Raw genomic sequence first — 27,819 nt, 5'->3', positions numbered from 1 at the left:
CTCTGTTTCTGTCTCTCTCTCGTCTTCTCTGTCTGTAAATCTGTCTTGTCCTCTATCTTTCTCTCTGTCTCTTTCTCTCTCAATTTACTTCCCCAGCACAATACAGGGAAACATTTTGACTCCAGGGCAGGAACCATAGACCAGGAGAAAAGAAACTCAGCCAACACCAAGCCATCTTCTGCCCAGGCTCATATGTGCACACTAATTGGTCTAAAAGAGCTTAAGTATATGTTGCATTTGTGTGCAGCACTCACACAGCGTCCAATGAAGAAAATGCTTCTAGTCATAGGAGAATGCATCATCCAAGAAAGGCAACTACATATAGGAACTGGGAAGCTCTGGGTTCAAGTCCTGCCTCTGACACATGCTAATTACATGACCATAGGCAAGTGACTTAACTTCCCAGTGTTCCCAGCCTACTCTCTAAGACTCTGGGTTATAGCTAACCTACATTGGTGGAAGAAGTTTACAGACGTAGCAGTTTCCCACAATGCTCAAGTAGTTTAGAGCCATACTCTGTATAAATCACAAGTGTATATGTGAAGGAGGGGATGATGACACTTTGAATATATGTGTATTTGTATGAAAATGCCTATAAGAGCCCAGGGGAGATATGGGGGAGGGGTGCCTCTAGACAGAGTGTTTGGCTGTGGGAGCAATCAAATCTAATTGTATGTTCCTGATAGGTGAGGTGTTCTTTGCCACTCGACTGGAGCTGTTCACCTTCCAAGAAGCCCAAGAATACTGCAAAGCTCACAACGCCACCCTGGCTTCTACAGGGCAGCTTTATGCTGCCTGGCGCCGGGGTCTGGACAAATGCCATGCTGGCTGGCTGGCAGATGGCAGCGTCCGCTATCCTATCATCACTCCCCGCTCTGCGTGTGGTGGGGATAAGCCAGGTGTTAGAACTGTCTACCTGTACTCCAATCAGACTGGCTTTCCTCATCCCCTGTCCCGGCACCATGCTTTCTGTTTCCGAGGTACCGTGCCATCCTTTTCGTGCCACCCAATTTTCCCTAATGCAGCAGGAAAAGTCCTTTTATGTTAAAGAATTAGTTATATTTATAGTCCCCTCCCTCAGCCCCCATGCTGCTGTAGACCCTCCACACCATGTACCTGTTAGATGTTCCTGAAATCTAAAAGTGAGGCAGAAGAGTCATCACAAAGAAAGAGACAGACAGAAAGACAGACATGGGGCAAAGGCAGGGAGCTTATTATCTCAGCTCTTCCTGCTTTTCCATCAAAGCCCAGGTGAAATGTTGCCTGAGTGGCTTAGAATGTGTGTATTTACAGAGGAATCTCCCCCTTGTCTGTCCCTGTTTCTTCAGGCACCAAGAACTATGTCCTAAATGGGTCTCCTGGGATAGGTCCCTGAGTAATCTGAGGTAGGAGTTTCCTGCTTGTAAAGTCAAGTTACTCACTATCTGCTCTTGAATGTTTCAGCTGGGCCTTCTCTGAAGGAAGAAGGCGGCACACAGGCCTCCATTATTGATGAAGAGCTAATTCCAACTCAGGTGGCTCCCAAGGAGGGGGAAGTCCTATCCAGAGAAGAATTTGATATTACTACTGTACCTGAGAATCAGACGGAGTGGGAAACAGAATTCTTTCCAACAAATATTTCATTACTCTCAGGTCAGCATGAACCCATGCCTCCCAGGAAACATCTTGATCTAAACCAAAGGATCATAGATTTAGAGTTAGAAGGGACCTTAGAGCCCATCTAGTCCCACTCCCTTATGAAATTGGAACAAACAATGTAAGTGACTTGTCCAGAGTCACGTAGCTCATAACAGTCTGAAGTGGGTTTTGAAGTCAGGTTTTCCTGATTTTAAGTCCGGGTCTCTATCCACTGTACTGCAATGCTAGCAATACCCTCTCTACTCAGGTGGGGAATACTTTCTCTCTATGAGAATCCCAGAGACCTGTACTCTTTCTCATATCAGTTATTGATTCTCGGTACAGTTCTGGATCAGTATATCTCTGAGGCTCTGAACTCAAAGAGAGTGTTTAGCATCCACACCACCATTAATTAATTCCCCAATCAATTATACTATAAGTATAATAATTCAGTGAGGCTGAGATAGAAAAGAAAGTAGAAATGGTATCTGCTTTTCATTAGCTTCAAATACGCAAGATCACTCCTGACTCCATAACCTTCTATATCCCATAGTCCCTCAAAGATGGGAGTATAGACACAGAGAGGGAGTACTTGGGCAGGACCAAGGGGAAGAGGGTTATATAGATAGAGTCTGACCAATGCTACTCTTGACTTGAAAGTGAGGAGTTCGTACCAGATTATTGAAGGTCTTTAGGGTCCCAAAATTCCACAATTTTCCCTTTCTTTCTCCTCCTCCCCACCTTCCTCCCTAGTAAAAATTCCCATTCATCAAGGACAATTTTAGCCAATAGTTGTTCTGATGAAAACATTTGATCCTGCAGTGTGAATGATCAAGAGATTTAACCAGTCTCAAGACTACTTGTATCCCCAAAGAGTTATTCCCATAGGAATCTCCAATTACTCGAATATGAGAGAGAGAGAGAGATTTTTGAGCAAAGGACCTTCTGGGGTTCCTTAATTGCTTACTGATTCCAGGAAATAGTTCTGTCCATATCTGCCATAATTAGTCCATCATGGGACAAACTACATAAAGGCATCATCAAAGGCTCTTTGAGAACAGGTATTCTGTGGCATCTCCCTTTGTATTCCTGGTATTAGAACGATGCCTTATACATAGTAGCTACTTAATAACTGTTTGGTGAATTAAATGTATATTGTAGCACTATATCTAATCCAGTTGACATTTGTTAAGTGCCTACTATGTGCCAGGCACTGGCACTCTCTAAATATTGTGTAGAGGGGTCATCATAAAGAGACAGATTGACAGACAAACAGACAGAGAGATAAGAGAGACAGAGAGAGCCCCATATTCCCAGAGGGGCTCAGTAAAAACAGTCACTGCTAGAAGTGAAAACATCTAGATCTAGACTAAAGGATCTAGACTGCATTTGAAGTTACTAATGGGAAATGACTAGAAGGATCTGTGGAAGCACCAGAGAACGATTAAGTTTATGAGTCTGAATCAGTTCATTTAAACCTCTCTTTGCCGCAGTCTCCCTACCTATAAAATAATACCTGCTCCTGAGGTGAGAAGAAAGAACATACCTGTGAAAATATTTTTGAACATGGTATTAGTAGCATAAGCTTATAGTAGTAGTGTTGCTAGTCAAAGTCATAAAATATGAGAGGTACAAAGGGCCTTACAGATCACTTCTGGTGTTCTTACCACCACCACCACCACCATTTTGAAAAAACTAAGGCCCTCAGAGATTGAGTGGCTTGCACAAGGACACAGAGTGAGTTAGCGTCAGCAGTAGGTCACCTTTCCTCCTCCCAGGGATGTTGTAAGTCTTTAGTTCAAGAATGCTTAGCCTTTTTCCTGTCACAGACACCTTTAGCAGTCTGTTGAAGTATATGGACCCATTCTCAAAATAATGTTTTAAAAATACATAAAGTAAAATACATAGGACACTAATTGTATTGAAATACAGTTATCAAAATATTTTCCTTTTTTGTAAGAGTTCACAGACCCTCTGAATTGTTTAGGTGTCCATGGGCCTGAGGTTAAGAATCCCAATGTCAGTATACAGTGTGTAATGTAAAGAGAATGGTGACAATGGGCCCAGGCTTCTAGATGTGAAGGGTCATTGGGTCCTATTAGTGTTTGTCAATAAAATCTTCTTTTTTTTCTTTTTTTTCCTTTTCTCCTTCAGCAAGTCCTTCATCTTGGCCTCCCACTAGTGCTGTTCCAGAAGAAAGTACTGGAGAGCCTACTTTCAGTGGAGCAACTTCAGCCTCTGGTGAAGCATCTGGTATTCCAGTTGTGGGAGTTCCAGATGTGAGTGGCACTGGGGAACCATCAGTCTTTGGAGAACCATCTGGTATTCCAGATGTGAGTGGCACTGGGGAACCATCAGCCTTTGGAGAGCCATCTGGTGTTCCAGATGTGAGTGGCACTGGGGAACCATCAGCCTTTGGAGAGCCATCTGGTGTTCCAGATGTGAGTGGCACTGGCGAACCATCAGTCTTTGGAGAGCCATCTGGTGTTCCAGATGTGAGTGGCACTGGGGAACCATCAGTCTTTGGAGAGCCATCTGGTATTCCAGATGTGAGTGGCACTGGGGAACCATCTGTCTTTGGAGAGCCATCTGGTGTTCCAGATGTGAGTGGCACTGGCGAACCATCAGTGTTTGGAGAGCCATCTGGTATTCCAGATGTGAGTGGCAGCGGGGAACCATCAGCCTCTGGAGAACCATCTGGTGTTCCAGATGTAGGAGTTCCAGATGTGAGTGGCAGCAGGGAACCATCTGTCTTTGGAGAGCCATCTGGTGTTCCAGATGTGAGTGGCAGCGGGGAACCATCAGCCTCTGGAGAACCATCTGGTGTTCCAGATATTGGAGTTCTAGATGTGAGTAGCAGTGGGGAACCATCAGCTTCTGGAGAACCAATCACTGTTACAGGTGTTGGAATTCCAGATGTGAGTGGCAGTGGGGAACTGTCAGTCTCTGGGGAGCCATCTGGTGTCCCAAGTGTTGGAGTTCCAGATGTGAGTGGCTCTGGGGAACCATCAATCTTTGAAGAGCCATCTGGTATTCCAGATGTGAGTGGCAGTGGAGAACCATCAGCTTCTGGAGAGCCATCTGGTGTTCCAGATGAGAGTGGAGACTTCATTGCTAGTGGAGAAGCTTCAGGAGAGTTTGAAACAAGTGGGCAGCCCTCTGAGGGTAGTGTAAGTGGATTGCCCTCTGGTGGCCTGGATTTGAGTGGCCTTTCATCTGGAGAGGGCTCTGGGCTACCTGAGGAGAGTGGATTGGCTTCAGGGGAAACAGATATAAGTGGCTGGTCTAGCACTACTGAAGTAAGTGGACTACCTTCAGGAGACGACTTTGTTGGGTCTGCTTCTGAACATTTGGACCTTGGGGGACTGCCTTCTGGAACTCTAGGGAGTGGCCAAACTCCAGAAACAAGTGGCTTGCCATCTGGAATTAGTGGTGAGCACTCTGGGGTGGACTTTGGAAGTGGCCTGTCATCTGGACTGCCTGATTTAAGTGGATTTCCATCTGGGTTCCCAACTGTCTCTCTTGTTGATACTACATTGGTGGAAGTGGTCACAGCAACCACTGCCAGTCAATTGGAAGGGAAAGGAACCATTGGAATTAGCGGTCAAGGAGAAATATCTGGGCTGCCATCTGGAGAGTGGGACATTAGCGGAGGAACTAGCGGACTACCTTCAGGAACTGAGCTTAGTGGACAGGCATCCGGATTGCCTGATACCAGTGGGGAAACATCTGGAATATTTGGAATAAGTGGACAGGCATCTGGAGTTCCCGAAGCCAGTGGAGAAACAACTGGACTATTTGAGGTCAGTGGGTATGCATCTGGAACTCCTGAGGCCAGTGGGGAAACATCTGGAATATTTGGGATCAGTGGACAGGCATCTGGCTTTCCTGATGCCAGTGGAGAGGCATCAGGGATTTTTGACTTAACTCAGAAGCCATCTGAAGTACCCCATCTCAGTGGTCAACCCTCTGGATTGCCTGATGCCAGTGGAGAAACATCTGGAGTATTTGAGCCCAGTGGAGAGCCTTCTGGTGTAACAGATATCAGTGGGGAGACATCTGGAGTATTATTTGGTAGTGGGCAACCATTTGGAGTAACTGATCTCAGTGGAGCAACATCTGGAGTATTTGATATCAGTGGGCAACCATCTGGAGTTCCTGGATACAGTGGTGAAACATCTGGAATCTCTGATCTGAGTGGGGTGGGTGATCTTAGTGGTTTGATTTCTGGGACTGTAAGTGGCAGCGGTGAATCTACCAGTGTTACATTTGTTGATACTGGTTTTGTTGAAGTCACCCCAACTGCATTCAGGGAAAAAGAAGAAGGTTTAGGCTCTGTGGAAATAAGTGGCTTTCCTTCTGGGGAGGCAGATCTATCAGGTAACTTCTCTGGAATTGTAGACTTCAGTAGACAATCTTCTGGAATCATAGAATCCAGTGGGCTTGCTTCAGGTGCCCCAGAATTTAGTGGCCTGCCAAGTGGATCAGTGGAGTTCAGTGGAGTACCTTCAGGAGCAGGGATTGGAAGTGGCCTGCCATCTGGAGAATATGACAGTAGTGGACTTTCATCTGGTTTTCCCACAGTATCTCTTGTGGATAGAACTTTGGTTGAATCTGCAACCCCAACTCCAACAGCTGAAGAAGCAGGAGAAGGACCTTCTGGGGTTTTAGAAATCAGTGGAACCCCTTCAGAAGAAACAGAAGCCTCTGGGGAAATATCTAGAAGTGTGGACCTCAGCGGGTCACAGTCAGGGTTAATAGAGACCAGTGGAGAGTCATCTAGCATACCATCTTTCAGTGGTGACTTTTCGGGGGTCACTGATGTAAGTGGAGAATCATCAGCAGTCACCAGCAGCAGTGGAGAGGCCTCAGGATTTCCAGAAGTCACTTTGATTACCACAGATTTAGTGGAAGCAGTTACCAAACCAACGGTTTCGCAGGAACTTGGTGAAGGATCTACCGTGACACTCCCTTATTTTGTTGAGTCCAGTAGGGAATCCTCTGTTTCTGGCGAGTTCAGTGGAATGGCAACAACTCATGAAACTGAGATCGAGGCATCAGCAGTTCCCGAGGTGAGTGGTGATTTATCAGCATATCCTGAGGCATCTGCTGTCCCTGACCTAAGTGGCACAACATCCGCACTTTATGAAACTGACCGTGAAGTGTCTTCAACATTGAATGGAAGTGGAGAAACATCTACTTTCCAGGAAGCGACCAGTGAACCATCCTCCACACCTGACCCAAGTGGAGACTCATCAGCCTTTCATGGGATCTCCGAAGAAACATCTGCCACACATGATATTAGTGGAGAGACATCCAGCACCCAAGATGTGGACTTAGAAACATCATCTGTGCCTCTGGCCAGTGGTCAATTCCCTGTGAGTCTTGAAGACAGGACTGAAGTCAGTGGGGAAGCTTCTGGACTCCCAACTCTGCCCCTGCCAGATGTTTCAGGTGACACTTCTCTGCCAGACGTAGTCATTAGCACCAGTGTTTCAGAGACTGAATTCAGGCATCAAACCCAGAGCCCTGAAGAGGCTCAAACAGAAATTGAGTCCTCTAGTCCCTTAGTATCAGGAGAAGAGACTGAAAGAGCTGGAACAGTCCCCTCCCCTACAGACACTTCCATTGCATCTCAAGCTTCCTCAGGCAAGAGAGAAGAATCAGAGTCCACAACTGAAGGTATGGTTATTTTTTCTGACTTCAAATATAGTGAATGTGAGAAGGGGGGGTAGGGCAACTGTTCATAATATAGAGATAGACTTGGTTTATCTGAATTGAAAACACAAAAAGAGAATGAGATCATTAGAAATGATGCAGTAGACCCCTCCAGTAGATATAAAAAAAAGTGGTATCTAATTAGTTTGCCTTCTTTACTTCTTCTGGGCTCTCTCCACCTCTCCTTTGTTTTTCAAGTGTCTTTTTCAAAGTCTCGCAGAGCCCACACAAAAGCAGTGGGATTCAACATCTAACAAAGCAAAGCTGGGCAGAAATATATTGACCCAAAACAAGCGTACTAAGAACTCCAGAGACCACAGCTCCCTTAGCTGAGAGGTCAATCAGGCTGCCCAAGTGGCTGCCCAAAGTGGCAAGATAATCTGGTTGATCTGCTCTTCCCCTGCTGGTTACAGGCCCCACTAGGTCATGTGCTGAAGAGCCATGTGGAGCTGGGACCTGCCAGGAGAGGGAGGGAAGTGTCATCTGTCTATGTCCCCCTGGGTATATGGGCAATCGCTGTGACATAGGTAAGCTCCTTCTTTAGCCTAAATGGGGGAGGGCTGGTAGACTCCTCCAGCTTTAGAAGAGGAGTCTGCATTTACCATTTAGCCCTAGTTCAGTTTACCTGGACATAATAAGAGAAATACGGCATATACCATAAATAAATTGAGGCAGTGAATATAAATCCATTATCCAGCACTGATGCTCCCATGGTTCTCTTCAGAGTCTAGAGATCCAACAGCAGGAACCCAAGCAGATATTAAATTCCCAAGCCTTCTTCTGGAGTAAGAGGAAAATAAGCAGAAATAGAGGAAATTTCCAGGAGCAGCTCTCTATTCCAATTTCAGGGTTAGATTTGGGGTATGAATTCTATCTACTATATCAATTCAAGGGTTGGTTAAACTGGTCTGGCACATAGGGTATTCAGTCAATCAATCAGCAAGTATTTTTAAGTGTTTACCACATTTCAAGCACCATGCTAGATGTTGGAGATAAAATGAAACCGTTCCTGACCTTAAAGAGTTTACATTCTATCAGGAGACATAATATGAACACATATTAGTTTGTACAAAACCAATACAAGGTAATTGGAGAAGTAGAGGCACTAGAAGTAGTGGTCAGGGAAGATCTCATGGCACTTGGGCTGAGTTTGAAGAGAACTAAGGATTCTAAAAGACAGAGGTGGAGAAGGAGTACATTTGAGGTATGAAGGGCCCGCCTGTGCAAAAGCATGGCCATGGGAGATAGACTGTCATGTGGAGGAAAAACAAGGGTGGTCTGGACCATAGTACACAAAGGGGAGTCATATAGAATAGGACTGGAAAAGTAGGTTAAAGTCAAGTTGTAAATCAATCAGCAAGGATTTATTAAGTTCCTTTCAGAAACTATGCCAGGTGCTGGGGACCTTTTTTAATTGTAGGAAAAAGCAAACACAGTTGCTATACTCAAGGAGCATACATTCTTATGAATGAGAAAACATGTATAAATGGAAACATACAAGATACATACTGAGAAGATGGATGATAACTCTATAGTGCTAGCAGCTGGAAGAACTGGGATATACTCATGGATAAAGGTTCTGTAGAATCCAGTATCCCTATGAAATGAGAAAGATAGTTGATTTCCCTCACCCCTTTGCCCAACATAGGGAACACTTGAGCAGGGAAGGCCCATAATCTAATATTACATGTGTGTTAAACATTTACTACTATATTGAATGAATTTTCCCCAAACTACAAGCAGAACAGCTGGGCTGCTTTTCTTGGGAGGCAAGAGGTAGAAATGGGGCCAGGGTTGGCCAAGATGGCTCCTCCAACTTGGGATAGTAAGAAAAAAAATAAGCTGATCAGAGTCCAACCTCTGATTCTCTAGCATCATATCTCAGCATCAACTCCTTAACAGCCCTGTTTCTCTCCCACTGTCATATACAGTGTTGTCATTGTTTTTAAATCAACACACCTTCCTTTTAAGCAACATCAATGAATGCTTCTAGGCAATAGCATTATTTAGGTATACATGATCTAAAGAAAGAAGAGATGCTCCATGACCTTCCCTGCAAAATTCAAAATTCATCTTCAAGCATACAGCATGGTGTACTGGGAAAAAAAAAATGCTGGACCTGGAGTCAGAAAACCTGAGGTCAAATCTTGTCTATTCTATTTACTGTGTAACCATTCACTTCTCAGCCTTAGTTAGCTCAGCTGTTCAGAGAGGGGGTGAAACTAGTTGACCTCTAAGGACCCTTCCAGGTACAAATCTATATGATCTTATGAATCCAATGTTACTGATGCATTACCTGGTTTGCAGATGTCCTGAGTCTATCTGGGTAAGTCAATCTCAGAAAAGCTGGGGTCTCTGCCTCTGTAGCAGGGCTCTCATCTATTTTGCCTCATTCAGTTAGTAGAAGGAATGCAGAGTTATGGAAGGAAAAATCAAAACAAAACTAAGCACACAATGTGTAATGTGTATGTTTGCCCTCCAATATCATAGACATATGCAATAAGATATATTGCATTTATATATATATGTATATATTCAAACTAACATCTTTATTATATAGTATATAGGTATATACTATATAATAAATATACTGTATATAGCATATATACAGGAAATATATATGTATATATAAACAGAAGTTGGAATATATAGTGCATATAGTAAAAATAGTTCTTTTCTTAACAATGGTGATACATGAATACTGTACATCCCGAAATCCTTTCCCCATTCCAGAAGAATTGTTTGCATGGAGGTGGGAAGAGTTTATTCCCAGGATGATTTTCAGACCAACTACAATGGGATTAATTTTGGGGGCAACAAATGATTACTTTTACAAGCAAAATTAATTTCCTTACTACAAAGGTATCAGTATTTCCATGGGGGACTGATGACCCCAGGGAAGGGATTGACTCCTTCTTGCTATATGCCCTGAAATCTCCACAGCTGCCTCCCATTTGGGGTGAAGAGGCCATGAAATGTATTTTCTGGGCATTCAGAGAGAATATCTCTGTGTTTTCCAGCATTCTGAGGCTGGGATTGAGAAGCTGCTAATGGCTGGACTGAGGATGAGAGAACCAGCCCTGAGTAAGGATGAGTTTATTTTCAAACATCCTAATCCTGAAGGAAATTTTTCAGGACATTTTTCCAGAGTCCCTTCCATAAAACTCACCAATGAGTGGTAGGACAGAGAAAAACTAAGAAAGTTAACTCAGAGGTTAATGTTTTGCTGTACTAAAGAGATGACATGACACTCAGCCTAATTTCCTCTCCAGTTCACCTTGGGTTACTCAGAAGTTCCTTAGGCTTAAGAGAACAAAATCAATCTTAAGAAAACCAGAACTGACTTTCCGGATCAGAACAATGGGCTCTGTCCTTTCAGCACCTTCTGATACTCAGTAACTCTGTCTCCAACCTGATACTTAATACCAAAATACTCATAGAAAAAAGAAGTCACAGACATGTCTCTCTGGCAGCTTCAGCAGGACTGATGTCCTTGAGCAGCAAGCCAGCCTGAAAGGGGAAAACTGGTGTTAAGTGGACCTTACCTAATTTACCATAGGCTCTTCTTATTCAGCACTGGCTAAGCATTTTATGTTTCCACAGGGCTTTCTGACTTATTCCTCAAACATCTCCATGAGATAGATGTTATCTAGAGTTACTCTGTAGCTGAGCTGAGCAGAAGGGAGGGGCTCAGTAACTTAGCCAGTATCACCCAATGAATAAGTGAGTGATGGAGTCAGAACCAGAATGTAGGTCTTAATCCACTTAGCCCATGGTGCTAATGGGAGCTCCCAGGTGAGTATTGAAAACAGCTTCTGGTCTGAAAGAGCTGTCAGCCTGGCACCAGATTTGTGAAGCTTGGGGTTTCCTTAGATGTAAAATGGTAAAACCTCCCCTGTTTTGGGCTAGCCTAACATAACACCAAAGGGACTTGTATTAAATCAGTGTTTTCTCTGTGAACTAAAAATTCAGTTACTAGTTCAATTCCTGGGTTGCTTGGTGGTACAGTGGATAGAGCATCAGGCCTGGAGTCAGGAACACCTAAGTTCAAATCTGGCCTGAGACACTTACTAGCTGTGTGACCCTGAGCAAGTCACTTCACCCTGTTTGCCTCAGTTCCTTGTCTATAAAATGAATTGGAGAAGGAAATGGCAAATCACTCCAGTATCTTTGCCAAAAACAAAACAAAACAAAAATGGGATCATGAAGAGTCAGACATGACTGAAATGAATGAACAACAATTAAAAGAAGTTCAATTTTGCTCTAAGGGAGCCATAGGACCTTTGTACCATTAAAGCTAGCACACTGCATCACACTTGGAGGTGCTTACTAAGTGATGGATGGAGGATAGAAAGGAAAGCAGGCAGGCAGAAAAGAAAAGCAGGAAGGAATGAAGGAAGGGCTCTAAGTAACTTTCCTGCCCTTAAGATGATTCATCATTTACTCACTTGTCATTGCCTTTTCAAAGGCAGATCCTAAACAGAAGCAGGACCTTTTAACTTGGACTTCTATTCATCATTCAGAATAGGGCTGTTTTCAAAGACATGGTATTCTCCTTACTGCAATATCTGAATAACTAAAGAAACATCTCAAATAGTTCTGGAGGTTTGAGGTTGAAATCAGTCTTAAGAGAAAGGACTTGACAATTATCTTTGTCTTGTTTAGCAAGTATTCCCTAAACAAGTCATTGATAAATTATTAATCAGTGTTTTTGACACTGCAATAAACATCCATTTAATGAATTCTCTGATCCCTAAGTGATAAAAGGCAGAACTGTATGCACTAATCTAATCCATTTCAGAATCTTCCCTTCCATTGCTAACTAGCACCTGGGAGCATTAAAACTGAAACCAGATTTCACATCTAATTTTCTGCTCACCAATGAAGCTGTTTGGGCTCCACTTAACTGGGTAGTTAAGAGGGCCATGAACATAAAACTTAATCAGTTTCTTTTTCTGTTAACTGCCAGATCTCACTTTCTAGGTCTCATGCTCTGAGCTTGAGATCTGGCATTTTCTTTTTCCCCAGGGAAAGTTTATATTTCAAAGAAACTTTTCTCCCTGGGAGGGGAAATATTCTCCCTGGCATATTAAAATACTGCATTACCATTTGTATTGGTTTTGCAGAAAAGAAATATGTATTTTAAACTTCCAGTTGAACTGAATTGTAGATGATCGATATGTTTTCACAGTTGTGCAATAATCAGACCCTACTAAGATGAGTGTATTTTTTACATCATTGTTTAATTAGAGGCAGGAGGCCTGTCTGTACTGAATAGAGTGCTGGACTAGAACTCAGAAAAACCTGGGATTGAACCCCCCTCCACCTATACTCACCACTAAGTGATACTGGGCTAGTCATTTACATTCTGTGAGTCTCAGTTTCCTCATCTTAAAATAGCCATAGTAATAGCTCCAGAATCTACCTCACGGGAATATTGTGAAGCTTTAAATGAGCAGCCAGGTGGTACAGTGGATAGAGCACTGGGCCTGGAGTCAGCATAAACCTGAGATCAAATTTGACCTCAGACACTTATGACCTGGGCAAGCCATTTAACCTCTTTTTGCCTCAGTTTCCTCATCTGTAAAATGGGGATAATAATAGCACCTGCTTCCCAGAGCTATTGTGAGGATAAAATGAAATGATAATTATAAAGCACTTAGCACAGTGCCTGGCACATGGTAAACACTATACAAATTTTAGCTGTTATTATTGATAATGATGAGGCTTTGTAAATTGTAAAGAACTTTGTATTTTCAGTCATTCTCATGTCAAATTGCTCCTATTCTTCATAGTACTGATCAAATATACATAGTATGGGTGCAATATTCTGCAAAACTTATCTATGAAGCCAAATAATTAACCTTGCTCTGCTCAGTTTGGAGAATTACCCCTGGCATCAAATATCTAGAATATGATAGGCAAAAAACACTACCTGTAGAACTTCCTTCAGCCCTTCTTATAGGTCAAATACCACCTCTTTCTGAGCTCAGAATAACTTTTCAACCTGTATTCTTGACATAGACACACCATAGGGCAAGAGCACTGCCTGGGCATTGGGAGAAATGAGTTTCAATGATGTCATGGTGAAAACACCCTTCCAAATCCCCTTCCATCTCTGCCTCTATTTCCCTGACTTTAACATAGGATTCCAAGATGAATTTTCCCTTTTGCTAGAGAGCTCCTATGAAGATGAATGAGATCTTAACTTTAGGTACTTTGGATGAAGAGTTAGTTGTCATTAATTAAAACCACTCCACTGAGAGGAGACAGGAAAAGAACTGTAAGCATTTTGACCCTTTCTGGATTGCCCAATCAATGTTCACAAGATGTTCATTACACTCCCACTGTGTACATCAGACATAAAATCATGAAATGTCAGATGTTGAGTTCAATACAATGAGCCCTGAGATTTTCCTCCTCCACATGCGACAGAGACCCAACCTCTAATGCCATTTCTTGAACCTCACCCACTTCACTTTTGTACTTTTATGACATTTCTTTTCCACAATAGTTGGTTTGCATCCCCCTCCTCCACAGAACTCTCCCCCTCTCCCAAAGTTGAGACATAAAATGGCCAAATCTCCATCCTAACTCTTGTGGTCTTGTTTGGAATTTTCATCTCTCAGATGAAATTTGGTGGAGCTAAATTCCTCACAGTTTCAGAAACTAAGAAGGATCCCAGTCCTTCTGAGCCTCTTTATTGGAGAGGAAGTAGATCATGAAGAGAAAAAGGAAGCTTATTAAGATCTCACTTACTCCAGACCAGACAACCTTTGGGAATCTGAGCTGCCTTCCCCCCCTCCCCATACCCAGTCCAGAGAAGAGAATGACTGCAGCTGACTGCAGCATAAGCCAAGAATATATGGCCTGATAAATAGTCCCTATCCTCTTGTCCTCCTACCTTTAGGATGACCACAGAACATCTAGCTTCTGAGAATTCAGCATGTGATTTTGTTCATTGTAGTTTCCATCAGTCCAAGTATCTGCATTGGATCATGAGCAAAGCCTAATCCTCTTACACCAAATTTGTAGAATGGTCCCATAGATTGATGACTTTGGGATGGAAGTGATGAGTTAAGTATTTCCTTCATATAGCCCAGCCTTTGTGAACACCTGGGGAGCGATCATGTATGACTTCCCTTTGTGCCTCCCTCCCCTCCTCCTTGACCTTAGGTTGGTTAGAAGTCTCTGACCATGGCACCAAATTCTCTAACCAATCAATCCAGAGATCAACCTTATTCCCTGCTGAATACCCTGCTTTAGCTCCTGTTTTTGCTTTATTCCCATTGCCAACAGGGTACTTTACCCTGACACATAATAGAAGCTAATGGACAAAGAACTCTTGCTTTCCTATTCAGGTGAGAGCCCTGCCCACCTTCATCTTCCACCTTGCAGATTGGCATGACCTACTGTTGCTACTGCTGCTGCTGGGAATCCTAGTGTATGTTGGGATTATCATAAGTCCCTCCATGCATTTTAGGATTTGCCTTTTTTTCCTCTTTGGTTTTATCTTTTTTGGTTGGACAGAGTTTGAATCTTCAACTGGATGAATTTCAGCAGACTTAACTTGAGTCCATCAGTTTCTGAACCATTCTCTAATTTCCTTGATGATAAAGTATAAGAGAATTTAAGGATAAGAAAGACTGAAGATGTTCAACCTGCAAGCTGTGTGGGCTTACCTTCTAGCCCAAGAAGATACCTCCTATAGACCCAAAGCTAATGTCAGGAGCAAAAGGAAAGTTCTTTAATTGTCTCACCAGAGACTTGAGATTCTTGGCCTTCTCAAATAAGATTTTCATCTGGCTTTGACCTCCCTAAATTACTCAAGGAAAAGTCTAACACATTTCCCTCTGTACATTAGTGCCAGTGGAGACATAACACCTAGATCCTATTCCAACAGTGTGCTGCAGCCAAATGATGGATAAAAGAGCCAGATGGTGATAAAACCCCATATAAAAGCAGCACCTTGACATTCTGGAATTTTCCCTCAGGTCTCTTATTTAGAAGTCATGGTCCTTGTGTGGTGTCATGAGTCCAGGCATATGTGTGACTCCCTCAAACCAGAAATAACCATTCACTCCAGTGATACCCTAAGAAGAAATGTGACAGCTTATGACAATCATTCCATGACACCATGACAAAAGGGAAATGATGAAGCATATCCTTATCCTCTCCAACCTGGCAGGGGGAAGATGGATACTCATCAGTCAGAATGTGCCTGGACCAAACTGAATTCTTTGAGTATCCTCAGCCTTTGAGGTCAAATTCAGGTGATGGAGGAAAGAATTTTTGAGTTATAGTGGGGTGTAGAGATGAAAGAGGACAACTCAAGGTTATTCAGTTCTTATGTAGACTTTTGTCCTTGACACTTTAATTTACCAAGAGCCACTTGGAAAATTTATCATATTAACCCACCTACCTGAATAAATGAGAAAAAAATTTGTTGGTGGCATCATCTGGATATCAGAAGAACAGACGAGCAGAAGAGTCTATTGGAGGCAGAAGAGAGAGATGGGAACTTGGCAGTATAACATCCCAGTTACCATCATCAGTTACCATACTTACTAAATAAAACTGGCAGGTAGGTGGCACAATGGAGAGCACTGGGCCTGGATTCAGTAACACCTGAATTCAAATTCATTCTCAGACACTTTTGTGTGACCTTGGGCATGTCACTTAACCTCTGTTTGCCTCAGTTTCCTCATCTGTAAGATGAGATAGAGAAGGAAATGGCAAACCACTCTAGTATGTTTGCCAAGAAAAACCCAAATGGACTCATGAAGAGTTGGACACAACTGAAAACGATTGAATAATAACAAGACTGAATAAAGCTAGATCCTGAGGCATTCCATATGAGCTGACAAGCAACTAGTAAGGACAAAGCTTCTAGTTCTCCAGGCTATGATTAAAGTTGTGTCTCATTTGAGAAATCACCTTCTGGAACAGTAAGCCTGAAGAAACCAACCTTGGAAGATTACTAGGAAGTCAAGTCATTTTTCCCCTACTGTCCTTCCACCAATGTCCCCAACAAAGTAGCTTCAGGAAGAGACCACTAAAAGAAAGAAGATAATTGCAACCGAGGAATGTCTTTTCTTTTATGTGAATGGCATCTGCCAATACGTCCTACCTTCAATGAGTAGACCACTCACTAGCTCTTAAAAAGAGAAGTATCATCTTTGCAAACTTTTTTTCACTATCCCTGCTCTACAACTTTGCCCTTCTTCACTTATTTATAATTAAAAACTGGTCCAGAACTCCAGGATGAATAGCCTACAGAAAGACCTTTATGTACCAAAGACCTTTATGGTCTAGTGGGAAATGGGATGTGATGAGTGGTTTTCAAGAGACTCTCCTGAGGGTGTTCTACAGTAGTCTAGACTCTTGGTGAACCCTTTCTGGAAGCCAGAACAATTGCCTATTGGAACAATAGGAAGATGCAATGTCTTGGAGGAACTTTACCACTAATTCCATGCAAATCATTGGGTGTATGGCAATATGACCTGGGACAAACTATGAAACCTGACACTCTCCCTACAACGTCCTTCTCCTCCTGCCACCAGGATAGCAACCATCCTCAATCTCTTGGTATGGCAGTTAAAGCTTCAGTAGGAGCAGCAGCAGCAGCAGCAGCAGCAACAACAGTCCTTAGGGTACCAAACCAATCCCCATCCAGTCCTCTCCACAAAGAGCAGGTCTTGCCCTGGACAAATGGAGCAACAGGCCATCATCACACTGGATTTGTCTGCCAGAGGTCCTAATGGCAGCCCTTCATTTCTTACAGACATCGATGAATGCCACTCAAACCCCTGTCTGAATGGAGGTACCTGCGTAGATGGCATCGACTCTTTCACATGCTTATGCCTTCCCAGCTACGGAGGGGACCTGTGTAAGATCGGTACGGCCACCCCAGCTTCAGCTAATGTAACTAACCACTGTATTCCATGTTTCCTTCCTTTCTTCTGACCTCCCCCAACTGTTTCCTTTCTTCTTCTTGAGAATTTCCAATCTACATTCTAACTCTAAGCAACAGCCTCTCCACTCAGGAAAGGCTTTATTTTTAGGTAGATGGGGCTGTGACACATCACACCAGCCAAGCAACTGTTTTTGAGGAGGTGACTAAGATGTCTTGCTGCACAACTAGAAAACCCCCCTTTTGGATATTAGTAAATATGAATGAAAGAGGATGTATGGGCCAACCTGCAATCTTGGAATCTGGGTCTATGTGGGATCCTTGGAGCACTAATCTTTCCCAGGACTTCCAACCACCCTGCTCTCCTAAAATTCACCAAGACAGGAATGCATCAGGCTGAAGGGATGGTGCTAATTTCACGTATTTGTCTTGAAGGAAGTTGTGGGGTGGCAAGATCTGGCTTTCTCCTTGGTGACCCTGTATCTTCCTGGATGGAAAAATGACATTTATCCCTCTTGACATTCCCATGGTAACTTCTTGGCCCTGGGAATCACCATGTCACCAAGGTTGAGCTACCTCTCTCTTCTCTCAAGAAAAAAAAAAAAACAAGCATATTTGCCATCTTGGAGTCCTCTGGTTTCTCAAGCATGAGTGGGGAACTAGGACTATGCATGAACAGGGATAGCTGCATGATGCCTCTATCTCTGTAACTTCTGATGGCAACAGTAACAGACATTGCTTTTGCCACTCATTCAGCCTCTCTTTCTTTCTCCTTTGCCATCTTTCCTCTAATACAAGTGGATTTGGAAGCTCATGGAAGGAGATAGACTGACTGGTCAGAAAATGGCCTGGTTTTAGATGGACACTGGCTAGGTTTCCTCTCCTAGGGCTTACCAAAACTAGTGCCAATGCACTAAATGCTAAGTAACACTTGGGTCTTATAGACCTTTCCAGGTTCCTGATTGAGACCACCCACCTCGTTCATTTTCAGTGCCTTTTAATCTCTTCTCTCTAACTGGAAGTATCATAGACCTTCTGGACCTCAGAAAGCATCTCTTCTTGGAAAGAGCAGATCCTTGAGACCTAGTAGCAATGTCCCATGGAAGCATGTAGTTGCGTAGGACATTTCTTTGAACTGTGCCAGCAGCTACTGAGAGAGAGCATCAGAAAACTCCAAAAACTCAGCTGAGACCCATTTAAGTCCCAAAATAGGCATTCTTTGTCCCACTATGTGAATATAGCATTGGGAAAGGGATGGGGTTGGGGACATGTGTTAACTACAACCCATGTCCCATGACACTTCCATACAAGAGAACAGAATTCATGATGGAATATAATACTTCTGGAAGAAAATGCCTCAACCTTCCCCTAAGTCTAGGACCCCAAGAAGTTGGTACATGGAATCTTACTTGAGATGGGAAAAAGAGCTTCAAGGACCTTCTCCCCAAGGTTGCTTGGGTATTCACAACATCCCTAAGGAAGAATGGCGAAATGGATGAGAGAGCATTCTGGAATACACACAAAGACAATACTTTTGACCCTAGAGGTGGGAGGAAGGTGAAATCTTTCAGAATGAGGCTAGGACAATGACAGACCTCTGTTCCCAAACAAAAATAGCAGACCGGGAATTCAGATAAAGTTCAATTGATCTTCTTGATCATGGCATCATAGATCAAATCCCTCTAAGACTCCTGCCTCATCTTGACTCTGCTGTCAATAGCAACTGTATTAACAAACCACCTCAGTTTAGACCTCATTGCTTCTCAGGCATTACTTGGGCTTCCTCTTCTGGTTGCCCTGTCTCTCAGCCCTTTGAAGGTTCTCCTTCATAGATTCTTCTCTCCATCCTTCCCTGAGCTATTGCTCCCTCTTGCTTTGCTTAACTAGTTTGACTCTGAACATCACCTCCTGAGCTGGGTGGGAAGCAATGGGTCAAGATGGCCAGTTGTCCAGGATCCAGCCAAACATGTTGGGGGAGTGGGATTGGTATCACTGTAGTCCCTGCTCTGGTGATCTCCTCAGCACCTCATTTTGTCTCATGGTAAAAGTGTGGGCAGCAGTAATGGGAGGAATGAAGAGAGCAACACAATGTGATGGAAAGACCACTGGACAAAACAGGAGTGAGGAGAATTGTATGATGTCCCAGCTCTGACACCATGTGACTCTGGGCAAGTCACTTCATCTCAGTCTCAGTTTTTCCCCTGTAAAATAAAGAGCCTAAGATTCTTTCCAGCTCTAAAATTTTACTATTCTCATTAATCCCTTTCATACTTCCTCTCTAGACTTACTACCACTCACAGACACCTCTCCTCTTGCCTTCGAATCTGCCATGGCCTCCATTTCCACCATTTCCACATTTCCTCCCTATACTTCTCCAGCTACCACTTTTTTTCTATTCTCTGCTCCCTTGGCAGGGCAGGCAGACTTTAGCCCACAAAGGTGGGAATCCAAAGAAATAAACTTGCATACACACTAGAAGAAGAAATTCCATTACCCCTGAACCCAGCATTCCCTTGGCTCAACCATTTCAATTGAGAGGGTATTGGGGCTAAAATAAGAAATTGGTATTATGAATACAAATAATAATAATAACAATCAAATCTCCTTGGCATATATCCCCTTGGTTAAATGAAGGAGCAGGGTGATTTATAGCTTTCCCCAGATCCTATAATTTCCTGTAAGCCTTTGTTCCTTTGTATTCCATAAGGCTTCAGTGTCTGATGCTAGGATTCGTCAATGAATCAATCCTCTCTCCTTATCCCCTGATGCTGGAAACAAGGCCCAAGGGCCAACTGTCCCCAGTTTTGTGTATCCCTCCTATAACATGCAGGTGGTAGACCCAAAGACTGAATCTATTAAGGGACAAGTCTTTCGAAAGCTCTGAATCCTATCTTTCCATGAGGCTATTTTATTTTTGCTTATAAAATACTCATGATTTGGCTAGAGAGCTAGTTCCAGCTCTATGCCAAATGTCCCATACTATTTATTCCTCTGTTGTCTTCAATCTTTTGCCCCTACCAACTTTATGTGCCCATCCAGAACTGTGGTACCTTGTAGCCTCTCCAAACTACTTCATCCTCTCCACCTGACTTCTAGCTTTTTCTCTCTCTCTCTTCTCCACTTTTCAAACGAAAGTCTGTTTTTGTTGAGAAAGCGGTAAGGTTGGGAAGAGAATGTTCATCCTCTAGAACAGTGGTGTCAAATTCAAATAGTACGTAAGGATCTTTTGGGCCATGTATTGACCGAGTTTTAAAATGTAATGTTACTTATGTTTTATTGTATTTTAATTTATTTTGTTAAATATTTCCCAATTACAATTTAATCCAGTTCAGGCTTCACTCAGGAGTGGACTGCAGCCATGAGTTTGACACCTGTACTCTAAAACTTGTCTCCAACAAAATAGATATTTCTAGGCCAATGGCAGTGATGCAGGGTCTCTAAAATCTCACAGTCAGAGCTCTGAGACTTCTGTGAGCAGGGCCCAGTCCTATCCTGCTTAAGGCCGTAGAATCCTTTGGCTGAGCCTCTCCTTTCACTTGGAGGCCTGGTATTTGAGATGGCCTAATCAAGACCAGGATATCAGCTCAACCTTGGGATGTCCCTTCTTGCCCTTGATGTTTATTTCAGACCAGGAGATTTGTGAAGAGGGCTGGACCAAATTCCAGGGACACTGTTACCGGCACTTCCCGGACCGGGAAACCTGGGTGGATGCCGAGAGCAAATGCCGACAGCACCAGTCTCATCTGAGCAGCATTGTCACACCTGAAGAGCAGGAGTTTGTCAACAGTGAGTGTAAAGGGGACCACCAACGTTGGGTAGTTAAGGGTAAACAAGCACAGTTGTTAAGTCTAAGAGCCATGGGCCTATTCTAGGGTGAAGGTAAAGTCTAGCTCCAATATCTAAAGTTGGTGTGCCCCAGTCCATCAATTTAGTCAAGTCTTCTGAGTTGGACCACCTCGCATTCTAGGACAACCTACTATCATATTAACCCATCCCAAAAACAATATAGGCCACTCAAATGTATTTTACCAACCTGTGCCATCCTTAGAAAGTTGTTTAGTGCCATCTGTGTATCTAAGAATTTGTTCTGTGAAGTTTGGATTCAGTCAAAGGGCCACACTTGAGGACCTAGAGGGCCACATGTGGCCTCAAGGATGTAGGTTCCCCATCCCTGATCTAGGAACTCAGGCTTACACTCTTGGATGAGTCCCCCAGGACCAGGTTGAAAGTGTAAAATGCCTGGCCTCTCCATTACACTTTTCCTACATCTCCATCTTCTCAGATTAGGTTCATTATTTTTTAAATCAAGCCTCCTCAGTGTGTCATACCCATCATTTCCACTTCTCTCCACAGACAATGCCCAAGACTACCAATGGATTGGACTCAATGACAGAACTATTGAAGGTGATTTCCGTTGGTCAGATGGACACCCCTTGGTGAGTTACGATCCTCAAGCTAAAAAGAGAAGGGCTCAGAGTAACAATAACAAGAATTCACATTTAATATCGTCTCCCCCATTATAATCTCCTTGGGGCAGGGACTATTTTTTGCTGCTTCTTTGAATCCCAAGCTTGTGCCTGGAACATACTAAGTGCTTAATCAATGCTTATTGATTGATCAGTTAAAAAGCTGGGATAGAGATTCAACTTTGGGAAAGGATCATAGGAAAAGAAAGAAAGCAACACATATTTAAAGATCACTTACACTGTGTTTGGGCATTTTAGAAGATAAATAGAAGCTTAATACAGAGTTCCTGCCCTCAAGATGCTTATCATCTAGTTAGAAAAACATGAAAAGGTAGTTTGTGAAACAATATAAATGCCAAGTGAGTGACAGAGATAAAAAGTACAATGTGGCTTGAAAGAGTCGATAGCTGCTGGCTGGAATGATCATAGAAGGCTTCACAAAGGTGGTGGAATTGAGCTAAGTCTTTTAAGACAGATAGGCATCAGAAAAGGGAAAGGAAGAGTGTTCTCTACTAAAAAGGAAACCCCATAGAATCTTTTTTGGACTTTCTCATGGGTTCTAACCCATATTTCTACATAATTTTCAGGCCATTTCAGGCCAAACTGGAAAAATCAGATCACTTAGTTTCCCCCAAAAGAAAGAAAATAAGATGTCTCATTAGCAGGTTCTGTAAATTTTTATTGAATGTTTTAAGATCCTAAGGGTGAAAGGCCAAGGTTATATGATCAGGGAAAAGCGTTCTCCAGAGGATCAAGGACAATACTGCCAGGCTCTAAGCAGCCTCTGCTCTAATGACAAACTAAGGTTCACTACATAAGGAGCAAGATGTAGAACATTTGGAGAAGGAAGGTAGAGGAAAGCCAAGACTGAGCACAGACAGAAGCAAATGGTCCATCCTCCTTCTTGCCCTCTTCTCACTTTCTGCCCCATATCCTGTCCCCAGCAATTTGAGAACTGGAGACCCAACCAACCAGACAACTTCTTTGCCACTGGGGAAGACTGCGTAGTGATGATCTGGCATGAGAAGGGTGAATGGAATGATGTCCCTTGCAACTATCACCTGCCATTCACGTGTAAAAAAGGCACAGGTAAGCTAAGACCATTGCCACAGCAAGCACTAAGAAACTTTTAGGGCCTACAGAGGAAAGAACACTGGTTCTGGAATCAGACGACCTGGGCACAAGTCCAAATTAAGACACTTGCTATCTGTGTGACTTGGGCATGTCACCTCCCTATAAAATGAGAGAGTTGCACTTAATGGCCTCTGTAATCCCTTTGAGTTCTAAACCTGTGATCCTATAATCCTATCCACTTTACTGGAAGGATTTTGCCCCAGTTGAATGGATGAAGATGATTCAAAGAATGGGACAGTGTGTGTGTGTGTGTGTGTGTGTGTATGAGAGATCTGTAGATAAATATAGATATATGTATAGGTAGATATATAGATATAAATATATAGCTATAGATATCTAGATATCTATATATATAGATATATGTTGATATCTATCTATAGGTTTCTATCTATTCATCTATCTGTCTATCTATATGCCACTGACCTGGGAGACAAGAGACCTGGAGTCTAGTTCACACTATGCCCCAAATTTGCTTTGTCACCATGGGCAAATGCTTAACTTTTCTGAGACCCAGATTCCATATGTGTGAACTAGGAGAGTCAGCATGTACAATGGAAAGAGCTCAAGATTCTGAATTCACTGGACTTGAGTTCAAATCTCATCTCTGATGCTTACTACCTATGTGATTTTGTATATGTCACTTAACCTTTCTAGGCCTCAGTTTCCTCATTTGTAAACTACGGGGATTGAACTAGATGGCCTCTGAGTGCCCTTACAGCTCTGTACCTGTAATCTTCTGGCTATGATTTGAAAAGGGAGAAGCATATGAGCATTTATTCATACTCTCCTAAATCCCAAAGGAATCCAGACAAAAATTCCACAATAAGGGGTCCATTTGCTCAGACACTCAGCTGCCAGGAACTCACCCAGGATTCTGTTCTGTTCCCAGAGCTAAGCCCCTATTTGCACTGAACCAAATGCTGAAATAATATCCCTTTTTTTAAACTACCTTCCAGGTGAAATGTTATCTCAGAGTCTGAATACAGGAGAACACTTTTGAGGGAGGCTCTGGACTACCTAGACTAAATCAAGAAATGTTTTCTGTGTTACCTACTCTGTGCCCAGCACTATCTAGCCAGGGTTCTTTGAGGGAAATAGGGGTAGAAAATCTAGACTTTGATCTTGAGGAGCATAAATTATAATCAAAGAATTAGAAAAGTATATAAAGTAGCATCAGTGTGTAATAAAGTCAAGGAGGGCTTCAAAGAGGAGATGGGATTTGAACTGAGCCTGGAAGAAAATCAGACATGGATGAGCAGAGAGAGAGTCTGACAGAAGAAATATCAGGTGAAAGAGATAAAGCAAGCGAAACACCAGAGCCAGCAGTGACTCACTTCACAAGAGATCATAGAAGACTGGACTGGTAGAGCTGGAAGGGGCCCAAGGGTTCACATAGCCCAGATCTCATTTTACAGATAAAGAAAATAAGACCGAATGAGGTTAAGTGGCTTGCCTCTAGTCCCATAGATATTGTGTGCCTTTGATCTGTTCTCTATCATCCTTCTCTGCATTCCTTTACCCATCTCATCCCAGAAGTGGCTGTATTTTGGTGCAGTCCAAGATTAATCTGGAAGTCCTCAATAACCACAGCTCTATCCAGAAGTCCTGAGCCCTTTCAAAAATATCTTTGCTTAATTTGTAGAAATAAGAACCATTCCTTAACTGATACAGGGTAAAAGGATATGAACAGGAAGTTTTCAGATGAAATAACCAAAGCTATCTATAGTCACTTGAAAAAATGCTGTAAATCACTATTGTCCAGAGAAATGAAAATTAAAACAACTCTGAATTACCACCCCATATCTATCAGATTGGCTAATATGACAGAAAAGGAAAATGACAAATGTTGGAAGAGATGTGGGGAAAATGAGACACTAATACACTGTTGGTGAAGTTGTATAATAATTCAGTCATTCTGTAGAGCAATTTGGAACTATGCCCAAAGGGCTATAAAACCATGCATACCTTTTGACTCAGCAATACCACTACTAGGTCCACATCCCAAAAAGATAAAAAAAATACAAAAAATACAAATACAAATAAAAAATATTTATACAAATAAAAAAAAATACAAAAGTATTTATAGCAGGTCTTTATGTGGTGGGAAAGAATTGGAAATTGAGGGGTTGGCCATCAATTGGGGAATAACTGAACAAGTTGTTATATATGATTGTGATAGAATACTAATATGCTATAAGAAATGACAAGCTGGATGTTCTCAGAGAAACTTAGACTTACGTGAACTGAAGCAAAGTGAAATGAGCAGAACCAGGAGAACACTATATACAGTAATAGCAATATTGTATGATGATGAATTGTGAATAACTTAGCTATTCTCAGCAATGCAATGATCCAATGCAATTCTGAAGGACTTATGAAAAATGCTATCCATCTCCAGAGAAAGAACTGATGGAGTCTGGATGTGGATCAAAGCATACCTTTTCTTTACTTTCTTTATTTTTCTTGTTTTTTCAAAAAATCTGTGTTTTCTTTCACAACATGACTAACATGGAAATATGTTTTGCATGACTGCACATATATATATATAATTCCTCTCCTGCTCAATGAGGGAGGGAGGGGAAGAATGGAGAGAATTTGGAACTCAAAAATTTTTCAAAATGAATGTTAAAAATGATTTTTACATGTTATTGGGGAAAAAAATAAAATATTAAATTAAAAATGTATATCTTTGCTTCACCACACCTTCTCAATCTTACAGTGGCTTGTGGAGACCCTCCTGCAGTCGAACATGCTAGGACCTTTGGACAGAAAAAGGATCGGTATGAAATCAACTCATTGGTCCGATACCAGTGCAAGGAGGGCTTTGTCCAGCGCCATGTGCCCACAATCCGATGCCTACCTAGTGGAAACTGGGAAGAGCCACAGATAGCCTGCATAGACCGTAAGTACTGGCTGTTTCTGTTCACCCACTGCTTCCTTCCTCTCCCATACTATCCTGGGAGGATCTGATCAATAGATTAAACACAGAGAATTAAGAATTTCAGCATTAGGCATCCTTCCTCCAGAATTTCTAGAATTTTACTTTTGAAAATGTACCAGTTCCTACTTAGAAAAAAAAATGGGGATAGGGAGTCATAGAAAAATATGATTATGGAATTAGAGCTGGAAGGGGATCTTAAAGGTCATCTAGGCATACTAGGCATACATGTTGTATACTTTTGATCTGTTCTCTATCATCCTTCTCTGCATTCCTTTACCCATCTCATCCCAGAAGTGGCTGTATTTTGGTGCAGTCCAAGATTAATCTGGAAGTCCTCATTAACCAGAGCTCTACTCAGAAGCCCTGAGCCCTTTCAAAAATATCTTTGCTTAATTTATAGAAATAAGGGCCATTCCTCACCTGATACATGGTAAAAGGATATGAACAGGAAGTTTTCAGATGAAATAACCGAAGCTATCTTTAGTCATATGACAAAATGCTCTAAATCACATGATATACCCCTCATTTTATAGATGAGTAAACTGAGGCCCAGACAGGATTAATGACTTGTACAAGGTGGTACCCATAGTAAGTGGCAGGGTCAGGATTGGGACCCAGATCCTGTGATTCCAATTCCAACATTCTTTCCTCTGCCAAGAATTTTCTTGGAATCCCATCTGCCTTCTTTGGCCCCAGGACCCGATAGATCCATAAAGCTGAACAGAATCATATCGGGAACATAGTATCTATGAGGATGTTTATATATATGACACAAAAGATGAAGGAGAGATTTTCTACCTGTCTGTTAACTATGGCTGAGACCTGATAGGTCTGGTAGGTTTCGGGGAAAAGCAAAGCCCAGAGATCCCAGTAGAAGTTGCTATCACCAAATAGAAACCAGGACCAAGGGGAGTGAACTAGATGGACGAGAACCACCGATGGGGGTAGAGTAGACCCACCACGTCCTCCCTCCACTGAATAATCACTATGTCCTCCTCGTATCCCACAGCTACCACCTACAAGCGACGACTACAAAGGCGGAACTCTCAGCCTCAGCGCAGCAACGTCCACAGCACAGCCCACTAGACAGGAAAATCCCCCCCAGAGAACCAAAAAGGACAGAACGAGCCGACAGACCTTACGGAACTGACACTATTTCATGGAGTCATTGTCACCTTCTTGTTGCTTTCTGTCATATAAGGAATTACATTAAAAAGGAAAAAAAACCCACGTCATGTATATACCCACCCCCAAAAAATCATCCCCCAAAATATTTTGTTTTATTTTCTTTTCACAGAGCGCTAAAGCAAAAAACTAGATTGCAGTCACATATTTTTTCCCCACAGTCTGAGTTTAGGTACTTTCCTTCAGTTTCATGTTGTGCCTATTTCAGGGACCAGGGCAGGGACGGGGGGAGGAGGGGACACGGGGAGGGGGTTAAGTTAAATAAAGAAGATTATTTTTTGTTTCCTGATTTATCCAAGAACAATGTAATTATTTGTTATTTAATCTCCAAGAAGGGCTAGCAGAGGGAGAGGGAGAGTGGGATCACACGGATGTTCCAGAGCCAGAGGACTTGGAGAATACTGTACTAGTGAACTGTAGTTGAATGTATCAGAAGTGAAGGGGTAGAAGGGGTAGGGGGTCGGTGATAAGGGCAGGAGTCAGAGGGGAGGGGGAAGAGGGAGGAAGGTGCATGGGGAGGGCAAGATGGAAGGAGAAGCTCAAAGGAGGATGGGTTCTGGGGCTGGTTCCACTCTATGACTAATTAGTTTCTCTGGCTTCCTCTCACCACCAATTTGCCGTCACAGCCAGTGTCACAGCAGGGCTGGGGGGCACTCCTGATCCAAGGTTCCAGCGTCACACCCCCCCCCCCGGGACCGTGCAGGCCACCATGGTTCCATGCACCTATTTATATTTTTGAAAACTGACAATGATGATAATAAAAAAAATTGGAAGAGTCCTTTTTTTTCCCTTATATTTTAAGAAATGGCGCCAGAGAACTAAAGATTTAGAGAAGAGACATGACA

The 27,819-nt window shown here is 42.6% G+C and overlaps 1 protein-coding gene across 3 annotated transcripts in view; it reads left to right on the top strand.

The window, feature by feature from the left end:
- The window catches only part of ACAN (aggrecan), an 85,987-nt gene extending 58,235 nt beyond the window's left edge, over positions 1-27,752 (top strand). The window contains exons 10-18 of one of the 3 annotated variants that reach the window (XM_027852133.1): positions 687-980; positions 1,444-1,632; positions 3,772-7,299; positions 17,120-17,233; positions 20,876-21,034; positions 21,602-21,684; positions 22,659-22,803; positions 25,568-25,750; positions 26,799-27,752. In XM_027852133.1, coding sequence (XP_027707934.1) covers positions 687-980; positions 1,444-1,632; positions 3,772-7,299; positions 17,120-17,233; positions 20,876-21,034; positions 21,602-21,684; positions 22,659-22,803; positions 25,568-25,750; positions 26,799-26,875 — 4,772 coding nt within the window. In that variant the 3' untranslated portion in view covers positions 26,876-27,752. Of the gene's footprint in view, positions 1-686; positions 981-1,443; positions 1,633-3,771; positions 7,300-7,748; positions 7,863-17,119; positions 17,234-20,875; positions 21,035-21,601; positions 21,685-22,658; positions 22,804-25,567; positions 25,751-26,798 lie in introns of all 3 variants that reach the window. The other 2 variants (XM_027852134.1, XM_027852135.1) reach the window with 2 other exon arrangements.
- Positions 27,753-27,819: the final 67 nt, after the last annotated feature.

Source organism: Vombatus ursinus, unplaced genomic scaffold (assembly GCF_900497805.2).
Source record: "Vombatus ursinus unplaced genomic scaffold, bare-nosed wombat genome assembly UNPS02009205.1, whole genome shotgun sequence".
NCBI lineage: Eukaryota > Metazoa > Chordata > Mammalia > Diprotodontia > Vombatidae > Vombatus > Vombatus ursinus.
Note: the sequence above shows the minus strand (reverse complement) of the source record. Positions and strands in the feature narration are given on the sequence as shown.